The 25,273-nt window shown below is 39.0% G+C and overlaps 1 protein-coding gene and 1 pseudogene across 1 annotated transcript; both read left to right on the top strand.

The window, feature by feature from the left end:
• The first annotated feature begins 1,435 nt into the window (after positions 1-1,435).
• On the top strand, positions 1,436-4,153 carry LOC149151749 (putative potassium transporter 12 pseudogene; annotated as a pseudogene).
• A 3,359-nt stretch (positions 4,154-7,512) lies between these two features.
• LOC149151748 (uncharacterized) lies at positions 7,513-8,757 on the top strand. The gene has a single exon (XM_089443250.1). It carries the CDS (start codon positions 7,513-7,515, stop codon positions 8,755-8,757), a length of 1,245 nt encoding a protein of 414 aa, XP_089299376.1.
• The last annotated feature ends 16,516 nt before the right edge of the window (positions 8,758-25,273 follow it).

Raw genomic sequence — 25,273 nt, 5'->3', positions numbered from 1 at the left:
ACTTAGTCCTTTATTTTGTTTGATAGAGAACAATAGCCATTCCTACGATTAATCACTGGTATTTATGAACATAGACACCATTTTTTTTTCAATGAAGGTGATAGGTTTTATTTTATATGCCTGGTTAAGCCTAAGATAAGCCATGTTTTCTACATAGGAAAGTTATATTACGTTATATCCATGAAAATTAGAGGAAGATGACATTGCATGTTTCCTCGTATAGCTAACAGATATTACTTCAGCTACCTCATTCATTACACCATCGCTCAATAACTTTGGATGCTTCTCCACCTCATTCATTACATCATTGCTTAAGAACCTTGGATGCTTCTCCATTTTTTTTGACATCATGTATTGATTATGTTGTTGATAGAGGTTTTACACTAGGTTTTTCAACATTGAGCTTACTAGTACGAATCTTACTAGGGCTTGCACCACTGGGGTTATTAGCAAGAATCTCATGAGGTTTGCACAACCATGATTATTAGAATCAAAATAGTAGGATTTGCACTAAAAGACAATTCATAGAGCTTTCCTGCTGGGGATAAAATCACAAGTTCAACTTCTGAAGTGCAGAGCACCAAGAGCTCGTAAACTTTCTTCAGCAATCCACCTACGTTTGGAAAATGTAGCCTGCGTGCTGGCGGTTTCTCGATCCTCTTCCTCTGCATCTTTCCCCTCACTATTCTTGTATGTCCTCTTTCGTTTTTCCCTCCAAACGAAACCTCTCAAATCGAGAAAGCAGAACAACTCACTCGATGAGAATCCAATTATCACTTCTAACAATAACCCAATACGATACCAGAAGTGATCACACAAAACCTTATTGACTCTTCATTTGTTGGGAAAAGAGCCAAGCATATACTTCTGACAAGGGTTTCCGTCTCAAGTATGGCTCGCAGGATTTCGTTTAGTCAATTGCGAGAAAAGTTTTCCACCTGCCTGTCACATACGGGCTGTCACACGATATATTAAAATCAGGGACAATACTTTCTCGGAGTGGACAATCCATTTGAATGCATTGATCAATGCTTTGTGCAACGCTGGTAGAGTGGACCATGCAAGGAAGTATCTAATGGAGATGAAAAATTTTAAATCCTGATATAGTTTACTATAGGACATTCGTTGGAGGCCTATGCAAATTGGGTATGGTGGACGAGGCAGTGAATCAACTGGAGATAATGATTAGAAAGGGTCTCTCACCCACATATACTCTGTACTCTTCACTCATCAAAGCTTGCTGCAAATCAAAGAAAGTTGAAGCTGCTGCCTAGATACTGAACCAAATGCTTAGGGAACGTGTTGTTCCAAGTTATGCAAGTTTTATCTATGGCATGCATCATCTTGGGAAGGTAGCAAAAGAAATTGAGGCATCAAAAGTTCTTAAGTAATAGATTGTAAATTCTCTGTACATGTTAAAGTATACACAGAAGTAATGTCTGCTCTATTTCAGGCCAGTGAAGTGGAAAAAGCATTACAATTAGAAGACAAAATAATTAGGAGAGGTTGTGAAACTGACTTTTTGACATATGGCCTTTCTGTAAAACAGTGTTTCTCTAAGGGAAAAATTGATGAGGTATCCAAGCTTTTAGAAGGCATAAACCAAAAATATCTGGTACCAGGTATTACATTATGAAAATATTGAAATGGTCAGATTTATTGTTTTTCCAAGGAGACCACTCTTGCTTGAAGGAATGGAGAGGGCTCTGCTCATAAGAAAGTACTGAACCACATTATGAAAAAATTGAAATGGTCAGATTTATTGTTTTTCCAAGGAGACCACTCTTGCTTGAAGGAATGGAGAGGGCTCTGCTCGTAACAAAGTACTGAACCAAGACCATTGTCAAAAAATGTTGAACCAAACTATTGTTAAAATGCAATGTTGCTTGGTTGCATGAAAATTTAATGGTCCAAAATTTAATTTTGGACTCTTTGCTGGCAAAATTTCATATAAAGGTATGCCCTTTTGCCTTATAACATGATGATTTTAATGAAAATGGAGGAAGGGAATCAATTTCAGAGAATCAACTGAAGTTAAAAAATATTAGATATCAATTATAATCCATAATCCTTTGGCTAAATATGTGTTGATTGTGCTCAAAGCCAATGACAATGGTGAAGGGGGCACATTTTCCTTATACTCTTTCATTTGCATATATGCAAAGGTCAATCTGCTCCCCAACCAGCAACCATCAGATGGAAAAATTTCCAGTTTCAAGCTCAAGTTGCCCACCCCGGAACTGGAAAGATCATTAAGAATCAAAGAAAGCCTTCAGAGAAGTACAAAATTGAAGACCCTATTGCTATTCTTGGTTCTCATGGGTACTTCCATGGTAATTGGGGATGGCATACTTACACCTGCAATATCAGTCATGTCTGCTGTGAGTGGCCTGCAAGATGAAATATCTAGCTTTACGGAAGACACAGTGGTCATTGTCTCAATCATATTCCTAGTGATCTTGTTCAGCATAAAACAGTTTGGTACAAGCAAAGTAGGCATGACATTTGCTCCGACACTCATGATATGGCTTTTCTCTCTTGGTTCTATTGGACTTTACAATATTATTTCACATGACGTGACAGTTTTAAAAGCATTCAATCCGGTTTATATCTATTACTTGTTCAAGAGGAACACTATCAAAGCATGGATGTCCCTGGGAGGTTGCGTCTTGTGCATAACAGGAGGTGATTTAGATAACTTCTCAGTAAGATCCATCCAGATAGCCTTCACATGTGTAGTATTCCCATGCCTACTATTGGCTTACATGGATCAAGCTGCATATCTTATGAAGCATCCCTCTGTGGTGGACAAGGTATTCTATGCTTCAATTCCAGATGGTTTTATCTGGCCAGTCTTCGTGATAGCTACTGTTGTTTCCATAATTGCAAGCCAGGCAATGATCTCGTCAACAATTTCATCTATTAAAATGTCCATGGCCCTAGGATTCTTTCCCAGATTGAAAATAATTCACACATCCCGACGGTTCATGGGCCAGATCTACATTCCTGTCATCAACTGGTTCCTAATGATAATGTGTGTCTTGGTATGTGCCTGTTTTAGGAGCACGGCTGAGATATCAAATGCATATGGCATTGCAGAGGTAGGGATGATGATGGTGACTACAAGCCTAGTCACTCATGTCATGGTTCTTATATGGGCAAAAAATATATTCCTTGTGATTGGCTTTCCTGTTCTATTTGGATCAATTGAACTGACTTATTTTTCTGCAGTTTTGATGAAAGTGGGGGAAAATGGTTGGATAAATGGTTTTTTCCACCTGCTTCCTTCTTGTGATGTACATTTGTAACTATGGAAGTGTTCTGAAGTATCAAAGGGAAGTGAGGAAAAAGGTGTCGATGGATTTGATGTTAGAATTAGGATCCAAACTTGGGACAATCCGAGTCCCAGGAATTGGGTTAGTTTATAGTGAACTTTTTCGTGGAGTACCTACAGTTTTTAGGCAGTTTTTAACAAACCTTCCAGCAATACGTTCAATCATCGTATTTGTTTGTATAAAGTATGTACCAGTTCCTATTGTGCCACAATATGAGCTTTTTCTCTTTAGGAGAATTTGTCCAAGGGACTATAACATGTTTCGATGTGTGGCTAGATATGGGTACAAAGGCATTCGCAAGGAACATTATGAGACCTGCCTGTGAACAATTACTTATTGAAAGCCTTGATAAGTTTCTTCGAAAGGAGGCTTTAGAACTTGCCCTTGAGAATGAGAGTATCAATGTAGACTCGGACGATGAACCAGTCGATTCTAAAGGAGCAAGACCTTCAAATGGTTTCACTGACTCCCTTAGAACACCCATGACGGCAGACCAGAGACACACACCATATGGTGCCCCGTCAAGGCGTCTATCTGGAGCTAGCACATCATTAGGACTACCCACAAGTGTTATGTCTGCAAATGAAGATACAAGTCTTGAGTATGATCTTTCATCTCTGCGTGAAGCTAAAGAATCTGGAGTTGTATATCTTGTTGGTCACGGAGATGTCATGGCTAGAAAGGATTCATGGTTTCTTAGGAAACTGGTTATAATCTACTTCTATGCTTTCATGAGGGAAAACTGCAGGACAAGCCCTGCAAACCTCAGTGTACCTCACACCAATCTCTTGCAAGTTAGCATGACATATACTGTCTAACTTGAAGGTTTCCATGAATCAGACATGCTGAATGTTTTTCCAGGACCAAGTCACAACATCAATATGGTGATGGATAACAAAGATTTCCCTGAAGGTGGCGCAGATGAAGTGAATTTTAATGTGAAGTTAATAATCATAAGTTTTGTTGTCGACCAAGATCTTCATTACTTAGTCCTTTATTTTGTTTGATAGAGAATAATAGCCATTCCTACGATTAATCACTGATATTTATGAACAGAGACACCATTTGTTTTTCAATGAAGGTGATAGGTGGTATTTTATATACCTGGTTAAGCCTAAGATAAGCCATGTTTTCTACATAGGAAAGTTATATTACGTTATATCCATGAAAATTAGAGGAAGATGACATTGCATGTTTCCTTGTATAGCTAACATATATTACTTCAGCTACCTCATTCACTACACCATCGCTCAATAACTTTGGATGCTTCTCCACCTCATTCATTACATCATTGCTTATGAACCTTGGATGTTTCTCCATTTTTTTTGACATCATGTATTGATTATGTTGTTGATGGAGGTTTTACACTAGGTTTTTCAACATTGAGCTTACTACTATGAATCTTACTAGGGCTTGCACCACCGGGGTTATTAGTAAGAATCTCATGAGGTTTGCACAACCATGATTATTAGAATCAAAATAGTAGGATTTGCACTAAAAGACAATTCATAGAGCTTTCCTTCTGGGGAGAAAATCACAAGTTCAACTTCTGCAGTGCAGAGCACCGAGAGCTCGTAAGCTTTCTTCAACAATCCACCTACGTTTGGAAACTGTAGCCTGCCTGCTGGCGGTGTTCTCGATCCTCTTCCTCTGCATCTTTCCCCTCACTATTCTTGTATGTCCTCTTTTGGTTTTCCCTCCAAACAGACCCTCTCAAATCGAGAAAGCAAAACAACTCACTCAATGAGAATCCAATTATCGCTTCTAATGAAACCCAATACGGTACCAGAAGTGATCACACAAAACCTCATTGACTCTTCATTTGTTTGGAAAAGAGCCAAGCATATACTTCTGACGAGGGTTTCTGTCTCAAGTATGGCTCACAGGACGTCGCTTAGTCAATTGCGAGAAAAGTTTTCCACCTGCCTGTCACATACAGTCTGTCACACGATATATTAAAACCAGGGACAATCCTTTCTCGGAGTGGACAATCCATTTGAATTAATGTTGCACGAAGGGGGGACGAAGCGGGGATGTTTTTTGGAAGCGGGGATGCGGAAGCGTCATTTTCCAAAAATCTAAGAAGCAAAGCGTCTACTATATATATTATATTTTTTTGCATTTATACTCAAAACAAACATCCCAAATACCAAATTAGTTGTAGAAGACATGAAAACATGCATATTTTTGCATAAATCAAGATAGATATGGCATCCATGATTCCATTGTAGTTACTAGTATGTACATGCAAGGACCATGCAAAGAAGTATCTGGAGATGAAAAATTTTAAATCCTGATATAGTTTGCTATAGGACATTCATTGGAGGCGTATGCAAGTTGGGTATGGTGGACAAGGTAGTGAATCAACTGGAGATAATGATTAGAGAGGGTCTCTCACCCACATATGTTTTGTACTCTTCACTCATCAAAGCTTGTTGCAAATCAAAGAAAGTTGAAGCTGCTGCCCAGATACTGAACCAAATGCTTAGGGAACGTGTTGTTCCAAGTTATGCAAGTTTTATCTATGGCATGCATCATCTTGGGAAGGTAGGAAAAAAAAATTGAGGCATCAAAAGTTCTTGTGGAAGTGATAGATTGTAAATTCTCTATACATGTTAAAGTATACATAGAAGTAATGTCTACTCTATTTCAGGCCAGTGAAGTGGAAAAAGCATTACAATTAGAAGACAAAATAATTAGGAGAGGTTGTGAAACTGACTTTTTGACATATGGCCTTTCTGTAAAACAGTGTTTCTCTAAGGGAAAAATTGATGAGGTATCCAAGATTTTAGAAGGCATAAACCAAAGATATCTGGTACCAGGTATTACATTATGAAAATATTGAAATGGTCAGATTTATTGTTTTTCCAAGGAGACCACTCTTGCTTGAAGGAACGGAGAGGGCTCTACTCGTAAGGAAGTACTGAACCAAGACCACTGTGAAAAAATGTTGAACCAAGACTATGGTTAAAATGCAATGTTGCTTGGTTGCACGAAAATTTAATTGTCCAAAATTTAATTTTGGACTCTTTGCTGGCAAAATTTCATATAAAGGTATGCCCTTTTACCTTATAACATGATGATTTTGATGAAGATGGAGGAAGGAAATCAATTTCAGAGAATCAACTGAAGTTATAAAATATTAATGGATATGGAAAATAAGGAGATCTCTGCTTCAAATTTAGAAAAAGAACAAGCTGCCCAAATCAAATCTCTCCACGCTTTCCGCCAAGAAGAAGAGACTTGGAGGCTTAAGTCTCGTAGCCTGTGGCTTAAAGATGGAGACCGAAACACCTCATTCTTCCATAGGCAATATAGAGCTCAGCTATCCCGAAATCATATCTCTGAAATCACTTGCTGAGATGGGACTGTGCTCAAAGGTCAAGAAAAGCTAAAAAAGGCAGCAGAAGATCATTTCCAGAATCTCTATAAAGAGGATGGGAATGGTAATGAAGAAGTCATCTCTGAATTTCTCTCTCACATTCCTTCTTTGGTAAGCAAGGAGAACAACACTAGTCTTACGAAACCTTTATCAGAGGAAGAAATCTGTAAAGTAATTTGGTCCATGGAGCCAGACAAGGCACCAAGACCTAACGGCTTCTCAATTCATTTTTATAGAATCTGATGGGAAATAATAAAAACTGATTTACTGAGGATGATTAAAGCTTTTCATCAAAAAGCTAAAGTGGGAGGTAGTACTAATTCTACCTTTCTTGCATTAATACCAAAAGAAGTGAATCCGGGCACTTTTGACAGGTTTAGGCCAATCTTGCTCTGCAATGCATCATACAAAATCCTAACAAAATTGTTGGCAAACAGAATCAAGCCACTGCTTGGGAAACTCATTTCTCCCACCCAAGGTGGCTTTGTCAAAGGGAGACATATATTGGACAATGTAATACAAGTGCAAAAAGTCATACATTCCAGTTATCTTCAACAGGAGCAAGGTATGCTCATAAAGCTAGACATGGCAAACGCATTCGACCGGGTAAATCTTTCTTTCCTTTACAAAGTCATCCTTTCCTTTGGTTTCAGCTCTAATTTTTTCAATTTGATTAAAGCTTGTACTAAAAAGCCATGGATAGCTCCCTTAGTTAATGGCAGGCTAGCAAACTATTTCCAAGCCTTGAGGGGAATAAGGCAAGGCTGCCCCCTCTCCCCTTTCTTGTTCATTCTGATGGCAGACTCGTTAAGTAGAAAACTGACAGCTGAAAAGAAAGCAGGGACAGCTCCAGGAGTCAGGGTGACGAAAGGGCTAGAGCCTCTCAATCACGCACTATTTGCAGATGATACTCTTCTTTTGGGCGGACCCTCCATCAAGATAGCCAAAGTTTACAATGGAATTCTTCAAAAATTCTGTAGCATATCAGGAGCTCTTATAAATAAAAGGAAAAGTGCAATATACGGGTGGAATGTGGATCAACAAGCAATTCAGAGAATAGCCCTCTCCTTAGGCTTTTTGGGATTCGCTTCTTGGGATAAAATCAAATATCTCAGGTTACCAATAACCCTGGGCCCTAACAAATTATCGCTATGGAAAGAGGTAATAAGCAAAATTAAGTCCAATATTACAACTTGGGGAGGTCAATGGCTCACCAATGCTAGCAAACTCATCCTTATAAAATCTGTTTTGTCCTCCCTCCCTATTTATCAGGCTTCCTTTCTTCTGTCTCCAAAGAAGATCACAGAACAGATCTCCAGACTTATCAGGGATTTTTTGTGGAGAGGAGGAAGAGGGAACCAAAGAAAATTCCACCTAGTGAATTGGGATACAGTTAAACGCCCCATCTCTAAAGGAGTCCTGCAAATAAAAGACGCAGGCCTTGCCAATTTAGCTCTTGGAGGTAAAATACTTTGGACCCTCTTCTCAAACAGCAAACACCCTGTCAGTCAAGTCATAAAGAAAAAATATCTAAAAGGCTCATCGCTAAGGAACATTCAGATAGATAACAGCATCAAAGGGATGTTGATATGGAATCTCTGTCGCCGTGGGATAGAGTTCTTCCAAAAGCACTTGTATCACATTCTTGGCAATGGAAAAAACATGATGTTGTGGCAAGACAGCATAATGGGACAGTTGCCTTTGAGCAAAAATGAAGCAATCAAAGAAATCAGGAACTGGCTCATGCAACAAGGATTCCTCAGCCTGGCAGATATCTCGACATGGGACGACTCTGGAAAATGGAGAAATTGGGAAATCCCACAAGTTCTAGATCAAATGCGCAGTCAAAAGACCCTCCAGGTAGAAGCGTTAACGGGACTGGCACCGGTTCACATGCTTTTGACAGACAAATGGGGATGGGGAAAGACTGGAATCTACAATGCAAGGCATGGATTTGCCTCTCTTCAACCACAGCGGCTTCAAGCCATATTGCATCTGTGTGGAAACAAGTTTGGGACCCTCTCGATCTCCCCAAAATAAATTTCTTCACCTGGGTTTTAATGCATGGGAAAGTTCTAACTGGCAACAATCTGAGTAAAAGAGGTATTCACGGGCCACATCAGTGTTCTCTCTGCTGCAAAGCCCAAGAAACCATGGAGCATGTGTTTGTGGATTGCTCTTTTGCTCAAGAAGTTTGGGACTACATCCTTCAAAGCCTCAATGTCTCTGCCCCATCGCAATTCAAAGTAGCTAACCTTTTTAGCACCTGGAGAATGCGTTATCCTCACATGACCCAAAGAAAGACAGCATGGAACAAAATCTGGAAAGCAATGCCTAAATACGTCTGCCGGAAAATATGGCTTGCCAAAAACGACCAGATCTTCAACAACATTCTGAATTCCCCTTTGAATGTGGCAGCAAAAGCAAAAGCATTACTCCTCGAGACTGTGACCAATAATCCCCTTAAAAACGATAACATGCTTCTCCCGGAAGAAAAAAAAAATGGATGGGAATTTATATATTTCGCGATAAGATAAAGAACACCACTTGCCCCAGTGAAACTCTTGTATGGAGACTACGAGAAGCGGACTCGGATTTTCAAGCTTGGTGGAGGAAATAGGGTAAAACAATAGTCTTTTTTATGGTGCCTCCAAAGGCAATCCAGGGACAGCAGGAGCAGGCGGAGTGATCTACTCCCCGAAGGGTATTTGTGAAGATAGCTTCAGCTGGGCACTTGGACAGAGAACCAACAACTAGGCAAAAATCCTTGGGCTGCTAAAAGCTTGTCAGATAGCACGTGAAAAAGGCATTAAGGAAATACAAGTCTTCGGGGACTCAGAAAATTTGATAAAGATATTAAATTCGGAGGACCACTTCAGCGATCCGACGCTCAAGAAGACACTTCAAAGGTTGAGATACATGCTCCAAGACTTCTCTTCCTATCTCCTTTTCCATATTCTACATGGCTCAAATAAGGAAGCAGACGCAAAAGCAAACCTGGCATGCCTCCTGCCACAAGGAGCCTTAAGCAAGAATGATGAAGAACCTACATGGAACCCGATCCCGTAATATAGAGTAAATCTACACCTATGTAAGGAAAAGGAGAGCTACAACTAAAAGGAATTCTGAATATTGTAATAATGGTTGTTTTGGTTTCAGCCCAACCGGTTTTAAATAATTAATATAACCGTTATAGTTAATATATATATATATATATATATATATTAGATATCAATTATAATCCATAAAAAGTTTTGGATTTTTTTTCTTATGACCTTGAGTACAAAGTCTCATAATCAACTGGATGAAAAATTAAGTTTATCTTTCAAATGCTTGAACCAGGACTATATCACGGATATTATAGCAAATAAAAAAAAATTATTCCAGTCTATAGAAAGGTAGCATAGTAGTAACATACTTGAGTTTTCGGGGTGCTTCAAACAATCTCGTCCTAAAGATAGGAATCCAGGTTGTTTGTAGATTTTAATCGGTGAGGTTGGCTCTAATTTTGGAACTTTGTTGGCTCTGCTGCAGGTATCATTTTGCACCAAATCTTCGCCAGGCCTTTTTCATGGACTCACTAAACGAGTCTCATTTTCTGCATCCTTGATATGAGTAAACCTTCGACCCAGCACTGGTTTTCAATACAAACTTTCAAAGAGAGAGACTGGCAGTTCGAAGCAGGTTACAAGACCTCCTTCTATAACGGACAGAGATGACCCCAGAATGTGGCAAAAGTTCTCCCCTTTAGCCGACGTTAAAGAAAACAAAGAGCTTCTCTCTGAAATCTCTAACGGCGTGCTTGGATGGCCTAATTTGGCCAAAACTACAAAAATGTACCATGAGTTTTCCTCTATGTTGTTATATTGTGAATGATAGCGTTTCCCTCAATCACTAACCATTCCAATAGCCCCTGCTTCCTAATCCATTAGTTTTGACTTCTCCAGACACTAAAGAGCATTAAAGATTGTATACCATTGCACAAAGATGAGTTGGAAAGGAAAACGCGTCGGAGCATAGTATTTCATGTTGAGGTATCAAATTCTTGGTTCCATGCAAATAGAAACCACCTGAAGATATCTACGAACCACCTGAATGTTAAAAATGTTGAGTCTCAAACTCTGAAGTAAATTTGTAAAGAATGTAGCATTAGCTTTCTTGGCTTAGTGAAATCCCTAATGTTCTATCCTATTTGCCAGTCTTAAAAATCTCACGAAAACCTGTAAAGATTGTGGCATTGTGTACACTTGGCCTCTAAAAGCCCTAGCTTTATATCTTCTTCTGTGTAATTTGAATAGAACACCATCAAACACCAGAACTATCAATTCCCATTCTCCAAAAACTTTGAAATGTGCGGAACTGAGACAGAAATCATTCAATCAAACCACTCGAAATGCATCTGAATTCTGATCCATTAACTCAAAGAACTTTTTCCCAAACTCTGCCGTTTTTTAAACAAAACTTTGAGCAGAACCTTCTCTAGTCCATTTATAGAGAGTGTTAGTTTATGAAATCTTGCCTGTAAGCCAAAATAGAGTCGAAATTTTCCATTGAAAGCTCAGAATAACTGAACCAGAAAGAACCCTTGTGAAATTTGCTGCTTAAAACATTGTTTTGAGCACGACCTCTTTCGTCAGATTTAGCTCAGATAATACGGTAGCTTATTTAATGAAATATTTCCAGAAAGTCGAAATATGGCCAATTTTTCCAATCAAGAACTCTAGGACAAAGCGTAGAGGATTCATGACGGCGACAAGATAATGGCGCTTCGCAATTTTAGTACTCTGGCAGAAAAATACATTTTCTGAACTCGTTTTGACCGCGAAGAAACGCAAATGAATTGTTGGAAGTCGTGCAGGGAGAGATATGTTGGCTCGTGGATCGATTCTGGGTCAATGTTTATGCGATTGCAAACCATGAATGTTCAAATGCGAGCTCGTTGAGAGGGATACGCGCAATGGTGCCAAACTACCAAGAGGATTTGAATGTAAAGGCGGGATAGAATGTCTACCAAGAAGATTTGAATGTAAAGGCGGGATAGAATGTTTACCGTCCGACTATGTCATTGACGATCATATATTTGTATTTCTACATAAATCAATTAAGTAATTTTTTTTAAACCCGCTGTAAACTGTAATAACATTTAAGAAAACAAGAGAGTTTGACATTTCTCTGAAAAAAAAAGAACAATAGCCTAACCGGCCTCTCACCTAAGTATTACATTTTCTCAACCGACATCTAGGTCTAAGAATCAAAAAAAGAATTTGCGTCAGGAAACGGAACCTCGAGAAGAATTAGACAATGGTGACCTTGGCACCAACTTCCTCCAGCTTTTTCTTGGCCTCCTCGGCCTCTTCCTTACCGGCGCCCTCCTTGAACTTCTTGGGGAGACCCTCGATCAAATCTTTGGCCTCTTTCAAGGCCAAACTGGTGAGCGAGCGGATGACTTTGATGACGGCAATTCGAGCATTGCTAGGAACTTCGTCAATAACGACGTCGAATTCAGTCTTCTCTTCGACTACAGGAGCAGCTTCAGCGGCCCCCGCGGCAGGAGCAGCGCCCACAGCAGGAGCGAAGGCGGCGGCGGAGACGCCGAGCTCCTCTTGGAGCCAATCGACCAGGGATCGAGCCTCCTCCAGCGTCAGCTGCTTCAATTCTGCGCCCAGCTTCTCCACCTTGGGGTTTGCGGCAACGGCGGCCCGGACGGGTGCCGGGCGTCTGGCTTGGAGGCGACCCGCGGCGGAACTGGGTGTTCTGAGATTCAGTGGGGTGCCCAGGAAGACGATATTGGGTGGCGATGCCGTGGCGGAAATTGGGGAGTGTAGTGAAGAAGAGGAAGGTGCAGAGGTGGTGGCGCAGGAAAGTAGGAACAGTCGCTGTGTGAGGGCCGCCATTTTAATTCTCTCCGTTTACAAATTTTCTGCTCACTGGACGAGGAATGGAAAGCCCTAAATCAATTAAATAGCAATTCCGGTAGGCCAGACTTAGCTACTTCATTCCTATTTCCCTGCGGTGACCCCGTGATCATTACGAAACTAAATTGAAATGAAATTGTGGGTACTAAGTATTCGAGTAGAGGATATGTGTGGCGGTGTAGGTTCGGCTTTTCGGAACTATGAACCTGGTAGAGCCGGACGCAGAGGATATGTGTGGCGGTGTAGGTTCGGCTTTTCGGAACTATGAACCTGGTAGAGCCGGACGCATTACTCATCTGATCCCGTTTCTATACTTAATATTCATTATTAAATTGGGATTTTATATAAATTAATTATTTATTTATTAATGTTAATTTTGTTTTATAGTTTTATAGTAATTTTTAATAGATTTTTGTTAAAGATAATTATTTGAGCTATTATTGTATCAAGAATTTTGTTGTGTCTTTCATTATTATATTTTAATCCACTTTAAACATGCTCAAAATATGTTTTCATCTTCATTTGTGGATATTATCTACTTGTATATTCAAAAGGTTTTGATGTAGTTTTTGCCTTAAAAATGACTATTGTGATTGTGATGGTGAGAAATTATTCTATAAACAGTGTTAAGGGTTATTTGGAATAAATGAGAAATTCTTTTTGAATATCTAAGACTAATCTTTGAGAGAATAGATATTTATTCCCTAATTATCACATAAACAAGGGGTTAATCTTGCATTTAGTGCTTTATCTCCGTGGAGTTTCGCTAAACAAAGGGAATACCTCCTCCTGTGTGACTTCGATTGTCCCTCCCTCTTACAGGATTGCAAAGCATTAAGAATTGAATCTTCTTTATTTTAAAGATGTAGTCTTGTCGAATATACCAAAAACATAGTAGGATCCTTTCATTATGGACAAAATGAAGTACATGTGCAAGGGAAGTATTCATCTATGGATGGTTAACAAGTTCATTAATAACTACAAGCAAATGCTTCAAACTATGTATTTAATGATCTCTAGTCATCATCTAAAGAGTTCAAGAATCAAATCAATTCCAACCTAAGTTCTAAGTATATGGTAAGCCTCTACTCTAGAGGTTCTACTTGTAAAATTTCACAACTATGGAAGTTGTGGCAAGGTCTTGGAGGAGGGACTTTCTTTTTGGGGCAAAATTAACCTTTTTTCAAAAGATAGTTTCTATAATTGGATTCATCTTCAATGTCCATTTCTTCAGCCCCACTCTAGATTTGAATATTGAATCTCCCCCTACTTATTTTGGGATGAGATGATCTTTCAAAAGCCAACATAAATATGTTGGGGACTTACAACAAGATACAAACCAAGAAAGGGTATACACAAATGTGTTAGAATTTGCATTGAAGTTGACTTGAGCAAAGGTATAACAATGCATATTTAATTAAATATTGGTGATTTTAACAACCACATCCATTAGATTAAAATAATGATACTTTATGTGTATCTATGTGCAAAGACAAAATACTTGAAAGGCGTCTTCCCAACAACAAAGGTCATTATGAGAAAAATGGAAAAATAACAAGTTGATGGGTGGTATGCTTGAATGAAGAATCAAAGGGCAAGAAAGAAGAGACATCCAAGTTTAGTCCTAATAAAAGATTTTATGGCCCCCTCCAAGGAGTGTGTTATTAAGAGGGACACAAACATGATCATGGAGACCATGCTAAAGTCTTATGGGAGAAATAGGAAGCACGTGAATGAGATATTATGGATTTCAAAAGAGAAATCATGTTATTCAATCCAATAGAAGAAAGGGGATTGGTGCTACTTGAGACTCCATAAGCTCTAAATCAATTGGTTGAAAGCAAGAAGTCTAAAAGATAAATGCAAAGAAAGGAATATCCATATATGTACAAATCTACAATAGATAAATTCAAAATTATAAAGTGTTGCCATATAGACAATGTTAGGTCCCTATAATACTAGTGATTCCCCCATTACTATTATCATTGTAGCCCTTATTGTTATTGTTGTGCCCCTATTGTCCCCATATTGTTATTATTGTGCCCCATAGAAGCCCACTATTGTTATTTTTGTGCCCTTATATTATTATTGTTACGTCGACTTTGATTATATTGTGACCCCGTAGACTGCTATATATATAAATGAGGTTTTGTCATTTGTATCATCCAATAATTGTTCATTTGTGTAATGTAAAGGAGGTTTCCCCCTCGAAGAGGTTGATTTCTAAGTCATTGATCTATCTTTTCTATCTTTTTGTGAGTTGGTTTCATAACAAACAACCTAGGTTCGAACTCTAGAAAGTGTAGGGCCTTTGTGAGTGTTTGTGAGGGAATGTGTTTGACATCACATAATTGGTCTCCCTTCATCATCAAAGAGACATGTGTCCCAAAAGTCAATTTGGTTTAAGTGGATGTTAATATGATACATTATATATTGTCTGAGGGTAGTAGCACAATTGGAAAAAAGCACGTCAGCAAGGCCTTGTGTATCCAAGTGATCGGAAGTTCAATCCCCCGAACATGTCTCACCAATTGAACTTAAAAAAAATATGATACATTGTATATTGCAAAGCCATTAAGTTAGGTAATGACCTTGGCTAACCCAAATATTTAATCAGAATTTAAACTCAAACACAATAATAGAAATGAAACCTTGACTCTAGATCTAAGGATATAGGGGTCAACATTGGATATTGGATATGAGATAAGGTGATCAAATGTATCTCTTGGACTAACATTTTTTACAAAGGAATACAAATTTTAATGCTTATATTAACATGTATGTGTAACATAATAATGAAATGGTCACTCTTTAGTTCATGGAGAAAAGTGTTGGTGTGGAAGGAAATCTCGAGGGATGTGTCACTATAGTCATAAAAATTGCATTTATTGTGGCACATGGAGAACTTATTAATTGGGTGTAGCTTTAACAATGGAGAGGAGTGTTATCCTCCCCACCTAACTTCAATTCCTAGAAATGACATATTCAGTGATTAATGAGTATATTGTTGTAATAATTTTGAACCCCGTGTTAGGAAATCCCTATGCAATCCAATTTAAGTTGGGTACCATCCTCAAAATGAGGAGAAGTCATTCGTGGGTTTCCTCAGAATGTGTATTTCAAGGAAGAATGTGTACTTTGTCGATATGTTGAAAGGTTTTACGGTCTTTCTGTTTTAGTGTACCATGTCATGTTTGGCATTGAGCGTTGGGTGTGTTGGAAGCCAACTCTTTGTAAACTCAGGTACACTTGTCCTAAGGAGGGAGTTGGGGTTTTAAGGTTCTCTGGTTGTAAAAGCTTTCAAAGTCAATGTTTTTCATCCTCTTCTTGCATATCGCAGCGTCAGGGCCATTCGATGAGTTGGTGGTCATGCTTAAGGTTTTCATCCTCTTCTTGCATTATGCTTAAGGGTTATTGGTACCTTGTTCCATGAATTATGATCAACTTTGGGTCCTCTTTCAGTAGACACTCGATCAAATTTAGAGGGACATATCTACTTCTATAATGAAACGTCTAGAGGAATCTTTAATCCAAAACAATATGCTCTGAATGCATTAGGATTTATTGTTCAATTCATTAGGATGCCGTGGGTTGTCTCTTCCATGACTAATTGAATTTTTGTGTAACATACCTCTTCGACATCCTATTAAATTTCACCAACTACTAGTAGATACCTCCTAGCCACAGTATTAAAGGCAACATATTGGGTTCCTTTACTAATTTTAGCTTGTAATAAATTTAGATGTAATGGTTGTCACATGTGTTCATATACAACTACCTCATAACAAAGCTAACACAGGTAGTTCTACCCATGCCTACATCACATCACAGAGGAGGAATCAATAAGGATTATTCAATATCCCGCATTCGAGTTTCCCTCCTTTGAGGATTCAATCCAATATTTTTGGAGATCGGGTCATCCATTTATTGTAACTATCTTTGCCATATAACATGTTCATATTCCTATTGTCATGGCCGAAAGTACCACCAACATATATCTTATGCAATATGAATAAATAACTAGAACGCCTCAATGGATGCAATTCATCCTATAGCACATAATGCATATATTAGATAACTCGAACCATAGGCTCTACCGTTTCAAAACAAAATCATTCATCATACATAATCAATAATCCTTCTGCCACAGTTGCATGACATGTTAACATGCATATCTTAGGGATTATGCACAATTAGCTAGAAGAGCACCATTGGATGCATAGCATAAATAACCTATACCATAGTTTATATAGTTGAGCCTTAACCACAGTTAACAAATTTGCATAGCGGCTCAAGCACGACTATTCACTATCTTAACAAAAGACAGGTTAACACCAATTCTACATAAGATCCACATATTGTGACCGTAATTAGAATTTCATTTATGTGCATCCATAAAATCAGCTCATTAACGCCACATGCAGCTCATTTAAAACTCGAGCAAATTTTCTTGGTGTCTCACTTTTCCAAGTGATTAATTTATTAATAATGTATTTAATTTTTATATTACACATCATACCTAGCTTTTCTCAGCTTAGGTTTGCAAAGTTTGACACACACGGGAGGGGTGTTACATTTTGGATCCCTTTCTTTCCTTAAGATCCCTCCAACTGCAGCTAGAGTTCTTAGATGACTGTAAGGAGGAAGCCCCTTTCAGAAAGGGACATACACTTTGAAGGTGTCTAGCTTGTTGGTAATTCCTATATCGAAAAGATGTATTTTCATAGTGTAGGGGTTGGGAATACACAATTCCCATCCACTTGAGCTCTATTTTATCTCGCAGACCTTCATTGAGATCTACCTAAACACATATGCAAACATAGGTGAAAATGCCTTTCAAAAGTCTTTCCCCGTCTACTTTGACGAATCTTCCAATAAAATTGCCCACTTTTTCTAAGAGATCTAGATGGGTAAAGTGAATGGGAAAATTGGGAAACTTACCCATACTTGAGTAGTCATCGGCGACATAGTGAGAGGATTGAAGTTGGGAAACCATGGCTTCACTGGAAGACCAACTCATTCCCAAAACCATGGACCTTGGTCAAGGATTTTTTGCTTATCCTCAAGACATTTGAAGATCACCACAAAAAAACATGGGTCTACATCCACCAAAACTGACGTTCATCCAATCCTATCATAATTGAACAGAAAAATGCTACTTTTTCAACAACAAATGGGGAATAAAAGTATCACCCAAGGATAACGACCATCGCATCAAGCGCTCAATCATAAGGGAGGAGTAATAATTCAACAATCACACGTCTTCGATTTCTATTGATTTAACTCTTAACTCTCACGTAATATTCTCTCACTTGGCAAATTAAACACCACTGCATGGAATGGACGAAGATTGATCCGAAGCCTGGATGAAGCCCACTTCATTCTCATCTAAACGCGCAACTGTATATACGTCAAAGCTATTACAATAGCTTCTGATTGTCAACACCTCAAGGTTATGTTTATATGCGGCTACCTTTTATGGTTACTATTGAACATGTGATTGGAAATAGTAATGGCGGCTTAGGGCTGCCAAATTTCCTTCCATTCCCTCACTACATCCTAACGCAAATAGTTATTCAATGCCTTGGTTGTCTTTCAACACTGACAAGCAGTGTCTTCTCTGATATTTCTCGATGGTTTTAATTCCACTACAATCACAACTTTCATTTACATAAACTTCATGTTTTCGCACGAGCGACGACTATTTCAAGGTGAAATGTCACTTGGATGGTTTCAATGTTATTGACCCATCATAACTAACTAACGGATATGCCCATTACAATTCTTATACCACCCCATTATCAATATCAATTCTGCATGGGAACCAATTAAAGAAACTTTTCACATTAATTTTATATGAGCATGAGAACATGTATTAACAAGCAGCCCATATGAACATGTTTTTAGCTTCACCCTTAACACACTTACCTGACTTGACTCATGACATCGTGTAACTTAAATAGGATGAAGGTTTGGTCCAAAAGGACGAACTTCTTTAGTTCTTAATTTGTCCCTTTATACCGTTAGTTACATGCTTTGCCCAACAATATTAAAGCTTTCACTCTTCACTAAAGTATCAACCTTTAGCAATTCAACTTATCTTTGATTTCAATATAACATATATAGCAATATATATATGTTATTGTTCCAACATCCCCCTCAAGAAATCATTTTAAGTTTTTATTTCCACTGTTATGGATTTGGGAATATTTGTCTTAACCCTGAGTGTAAGACCTAATTAAGTCCTAAAACTTATTCATATCTTACAAAGGCGGATTGGCCCATAGGCCACAATATTTAAACTTATGCTCTGATACCGTTTGTAACATACCTCTTCGACACCCCATTAAATTTCACCAACTACTGGTAGATACCTCCTAGCCACAGTATTAAAGGCAACATATTGGGTTCCTTTACTAATTTTAGCTTGTAATAAATTTAGATGTAATGGTTGTCACATGCGTTCATATACAACTACCTCATAACAAAGCTAACACAGGTAGTTCTACCCATGCCTACATCACATCACAGAGGAGGAATCAATCAGGATTATTCAAGATCCCGCATTTGAGTTTCCCTCCTTTGAGGATTCAATCCAACATTTTTGGAGATCATGTCATCCATTTACTGTAACTAGCTTTATCATATAACATGTTCATATTTTTATTGTCATGGCCGAAAGTACCACTGACATATATCTTATGTAATACGAATAAATAACTAGAACGCCTCAATGGATGCAATTCATCCTATAACACATAATGCATATATTAGATAACCCGAACCATAGGCTCTACCATTTCAAAACAAAAGTTAAGGTTCTTGCCATGGATCAACTACCTCCAATTGATCTATGAAATGGGTATTTAATACCCTCTTTCATGATATGGTTTCCATTAACGGTGTTCCGCTTTTATGGATGTTTTTATCTATTTTCCTAGGCTTATCTCAGAAAAGCTCGCCTTTATCTCCAGCAAGGTTTTTCCTCATAAAAGATTGCCTTTCTCTCCCGCACAACTTTTATGTTTTTCTCGATGGATATTGATCTCCAATCCATCCAGCTTATCTAGAATTAAATCTAGAAGCTTTATCATGAAAGAATTATCCTTTCCCATTCACCAATGGGATTTGGAAAGAATCTGATCTCTTGGTGTCTCACTTTTCCAAGTGATTAATTTATTAATAATGTATTTACTTTTTATATTACACATCATACCTAACTTTTCTCAACTTAGGTTTGCAAAGTTTGACACACAAGGGAGGGGTGTTACATTTTGGATCCCTTTCTTTCCTTAAGATCCCTCCAATTGCAGCTAGAGTTCTTAGATGACTGTAAGGAGGAAGCCCCTTTCGGAAAGGGACATACAGTTTGAAGGTGTCTAGCTTGTTGGTAATTCTTACATCGAAAAGTTGTATTTTCATAGTCTAGGGTTTGGTAATACACAATGCCCATCCACTTGAGCTCTATTTTATCTTGCAGACCTTCATTGAGATCTACCTAAACACATATGCAGACATAGGTGGAAATGTCTTTCAAAAGTATTTCCCCGTCTACTTTGATTAATCTTCCAATAAAATTGCCCACTTTTTCTAAGAGATCTGGATGGGTAAAGTGAATGGGAGAACTGGGAATCTTACCCATATTGGAGTAGTCATCGACGACATAGTGAGAGGATTGAAGTTGGGAAACCATGACTTCACTGGAAGACCAACTCATCCCCAAAACCATGGGCCTTGGTCAATAATTTTTTGCTTATCCTCAAGACATTTGAAGATCACCACAAAAAAGACTTTGAACAAAATATCTATTCTAGGTTATGAGTCCAATTTTGATAGATCCAGTCTGTGAGGGCAGATGATGAGGGCCAAAAACCGTTGAAATTCCATATGATTGCTTGATTGAGATACTATGCAACCCTCAAATTGATGGCAACCTCTATTAGTTTTTAGGTTAGGAGTGGCCAGAGAGTGCTCAACCACAAAGCCCAAGCCTGAATGATCCTTAAAATTTGAAGAGGCTTGAGGGCTTCTTGACTTGGTGGTAGAAGGAGCCCCCTCTCCCCTAGCTCCCCCTTTCAGTTCTACAACAAGGGAGATTAAAGCCTCATTTTGAATGCCATAATCGCTTAGAAGGAATTACTCTTGTAGCATCCTGCCTTTGTAGATAAGCCTCGAAAGCGCAACTAGAATTCTTATACGTTCCTAGAGTTTGGTAGCAAGCATGGGTACCAAGTTAGCTGTTGACATCGTGATACAAATAGTCCCTTGTGAGAGAGGTTTTACAAATATTATGGAAAGGGGTGGTTATGAATTTGAAAATCCATGTTTTACTAGTTTTTTTCCGCTGGAAGCGAGGGACAAATTCATGCCTACCCTCTTCATCATGGTGAAAATTTTTGACAAACATATCCCAAATGGACCAAGTGCTGCCCCACTTAGCTCATTCAGGTGTTTCTTCAAACACAATGCGAGCAACCAAAGAAATTGCAGATTTTGGAAGCAACTGGGCAGATTGGACAAGCACATTGTAGTAGCTCCCACACCCTGAGCGACCATCTCAATCCAATGCCTTGGGCCATGGTCGAGACCAATGATCTTTCAAAAATCATTTGATGAACTGTCATTTCATGCCTTAAAAGACAATGGCCACCAACACACATATTCCATTGCACGATATTGATCAACCTTGGTGCCACTACCAACAATCTAACCAGAGGTGGTGATTCCAAACCCAATGCTTTGAAAACTGGAAACCTTTGAGCTCCTCTCGGTTGCCTCGGGGTGGCCCACATGAGATTGTGGTGCCGCAGGTTCCAATGTCTTCTCCTTCTTGGCGTCCTACTTATGGTCATCTGGGCAGCCATTGTGATTCAAGCCACCATCGATTGTGGTGCCACGGGTTCCAATGTCTTCTCCTTCTTGGCGTCCTACTTATGGTTGCTTGGGAAGCCCTTGTCATTCAAGCCACCACCATGCACTTACCCCTTTACCTTGACATGATTCAAACTCGGAACAACTACAAAGATGCAATTCTCGTAAAACATCGAAATCTCTTCTCATGTGAACCTAAGTCATCAACCACACTCTTTAAAAAAAACCTTAAAGTGAATTGAACCTAGGTAGAAATATCACCATAGTCATCTAATAAGTGATGGGGAGATTTTCAATAATATTAAAATACCCATAAAAAATTAAATTAATTGTTCACATGAAATTTGAACAAAGAGATTATTAATTCTGCCTTGCCTGTTAAAATATTTTCAATCAGCTAAAATTGCAAAAAATTAAACAAACTAACTAAACAAACTCATGGGCCTCTCGAATCATTACTCGAATTTCATTCAGGGACTTCAGAGCTTCATTGCTGTGGGAATTCGTTCAAGCGATTCAGATCCATTCACAGCTTTGAGCTTGCCTCGTCCTCTACTATCCGTGGATTTTCATTTTGCAGGATTTGGCCACAATTTCACCATTAAACCCTTGGCGTCAGGTTTTCTACAAGGTATATTTTCCTCTAATACTGAGGTTTTACCATGATTTTAAAGCCGGAGAGGTTACATAGAGACCAACAAATTAGTAGGTTTAATAATAAGTCGCAGTTCCCAGCGGCTAAGCTCGAGGCCTCGTATAGTTTGAGGTATCAAATGAAACGTGGTCCTATGGGAGGAGGGCAGTAGCAGTGGGGGTTGGTAGTAATAATACTCATCACAGTAATAATAATCATAATGCCCTGATATATTCGTCAGTGGAATTTCATGGACCTGGCAATCGGTCCACGGTGCAGAAGTCCTCAAGTATGGGAAGCACATCGTCGACCATAGGGCAGAAACTAGTTAACATAATTTTCATCACCTAAGCCCTAGCCAGAGACAATTTCTGCAAGTGAGAAAAATTTCGAGCCCATCCACATCTGTTAGTGTTCAATATGGAGTTACACACCTTTTTGAATTCGATATCCGTTAATTTTAAGTTGTTGCTGCGTTGAATGAACTTTGTTGCCGCATTATTCAGATTGCATTTTTTGCAGATTTTGTTGAGATATTGTTGTTTTTTTGGTTGTCGTTTTAAAGTATTCCCTCTCTATTTGTTTAATTAAAATGAAAGTCACCATGAAGGTGATGCACATAGTGCATAAATTTAATAGTCTTCCATAACCAGGTCCCCTATTTCATTAAACACCGGAGACCAAAACAGGTGACTTAGCGTACGCATCTGGCCTTCCTACAATCACTTAGATTTACAAAAAACTCTTTAACAAGTTCTGTGATTTGGATTCAAACTTTCAACTCCAACAAACAGAAAGGTCGCATTATCATTGTAGATATCCTATGGATCATTTGAATTTCTGCATCTAGATTACATGCCTTGCTTTCAATGAAAGTTGGCATTAGTATTGTATGTACCATTTGGCTAGCTATTCTCTAGAATGACATTCTCTATAATGAGCATTTTCCCTGTAGAGAGGGTTTTAAGATGAATGGAGAACGGAGCACATAAAGGGCCATTGTTCAAAGCCCAATTTGAAGGAGAGATCTTGGAAGAGAGATTTGATCCCAAGATCAAGATATTTCATTTACCTTTTTCCCATTTCTTTCATCGAACTTTGCCTCTACATCCTGAGGATCTACTATAGGATATTGGATTGGATCTGCTGCTAGTACAACATTGCACCTGGTCGAGTTCTCGGGGAAGGAGTGATGCGGAATTGTAATGTTTCTAACTTGGAAATTAAGTGATACCAAAGCAAACATACAATCCAGCAATCAGAAATGCGAAATAAACATCATACACCCATGAAAACACTGGAAATAGAGAATTGTTGAGCCATTTACACCCATGAAAACGTTGGAAATAGAGAACTGTTTAGCCATTTACACCCATGAAAACACTAGAAATAGAGAACTGTTGAGCCATTTTATTAAATCATCAAGGGCAAATACAACATTGAATGGAATGGTGCCCTTGGGCTTGGGCTTGTCTCCAAGGACAAGCGTGACAAAACCCAGGTGAGAAAATGTTGATCTAAGAGCTGCTCAACTGCTGCTCTAGAACTGATCTGTGCTGTCCCCTGGAACAAAAAGGCTGGAATCACTGCTTCTCGTGCTCAAAAAATTATAAACTTCAGCTCCCGGATCCTCAACAAAAACCCAACAAAACCCAAGAAGGGTTTGACCTAGTTCAGACTTCTGAAATTCGATCCCCAAGGAGTCCATCCTCTACTAAAGTTGGCCAACTCGCTCTGTCTGAATGAAGCTAGGAAAACTCTCCAAAACTGCCCCAAATCATTGGAATGAGACCCCTTATGAATTTTCTTCCTTCCAAACTGTAATTCCGGTGCTATGGATCTCTCCCTCAAGACCAACGTGTTGCTCAGTCTGGCCCTCTGCGCTATCCTCCAAGGATGAGTTTCGAACTGCCCAATTGTTGCACTCACCTATTCCAAAACTCCTCCCATGTGCTGACCTCCTAAAGTCCTTCAACTCTTCAGATTCCTCCGGCAAGTGCTAACCCAATAAAGCTCTATCCCCAATTGCGTGTTCCCTTCTCTGCTGGCCTAGAAATACGCACTGCTGGTTTGTGACTGAATGTGTTGGTTATGAATCCTCCCTGGTGCTCCTCAAAGTTCTCTGAAAATGTCTTCCTAGGGTGGCACTCGTAGTCCCCCGATGGTAAGGTTGAATCTCCCGCTCGAGAGATTCGTGGCTAAGCAACCAGTTGACTCAGCTAAGAAGCTTGAGCAAACAGTCAAGTCATTTTCGATGTGCAAGAATGAATGAATCCCCAAGTGAGGAACTCTTCCTTCTAATGACTACGTGGGCCTCCCTTTTCCCCATGTGGGCCCCTCCAAAAGCCATACGATTTCCCTCCATGGAAATTCGAATTGCCCAATGCGTTTTCTCACGTGGGTGGCCCCCACCTTCCACTAACAAATTAATATGGCCTTCATTTCTCCTAAGTTCCTAAGTCAAAATTGCTTGGGTCCTTTTCCTTAACAAAATTTGTACAAAATTGTGGAGAGACAAAACCTATTACAAATTCTTTTGGGAAGGGACATGACAGGAACAAACCTCCTAGAATTTGGATTTCAGGCAAACAACTCACACTATCTACCTTCTTTTGCATTACTTCATTTTGTTGTTCGTGACAATCTCCTGTTACCTTGAGCTTCTAAATTGAATTTGGGTGCTACTAGACAGCTTCATTGTTAAAATTGGCAACTAGTGCCAAACTCCATGTGGGTCATCTTATTTATGGCAGTTGATATTTTTCTTAGATCCCTCTCATTGAGAGGTGTAGGATTGATCTAAAGATCATCCGATTTCGATAAGTATTCATGGAGTTATAAATTTATTTGTGTAATACGACAATTCATAAAAGTCAGACAACAACCAAATAAACCCCACATGTGTTCAACGTTTTAGTATAAAAGGAGATGGCTTGAGAGTCATTTCTCACACACACTTCTATCTTGATTTCTCTCTCCACTTGTCTTGGGTTTTAGTGGAAGATAAATCTAGGAGTGGAAGCCCTAAACGTTGGAGGAAAAGAGGCTGCCCCAGATGCAGATGGAAGGCAACCCTAGATGCAGACTAAAGGGTGCCCTAACGCAGAACTAAAGGCTGCCATAAACGCTGGTCTAA

This window comes from Pinus tabuliformis, chromosome 9, assembly GCF_031772625.1.
Source record: "Pinus tabuliformis cultivar Carrire ecotype Pingquan chromosome 9, CPIR1, whole genome shotgun sequence".
Lineage (NCBI taxonomy): Eukaryota > Viridiplantae > Streptophyta > Pinopsida > Pinales > Pinaceae > Pinus > Pinus tabuliformis.
Note: the sequence above shows the minus strand (reverse complement) of the source record. Positions and strands in the feature narration are given on the sequence as shown.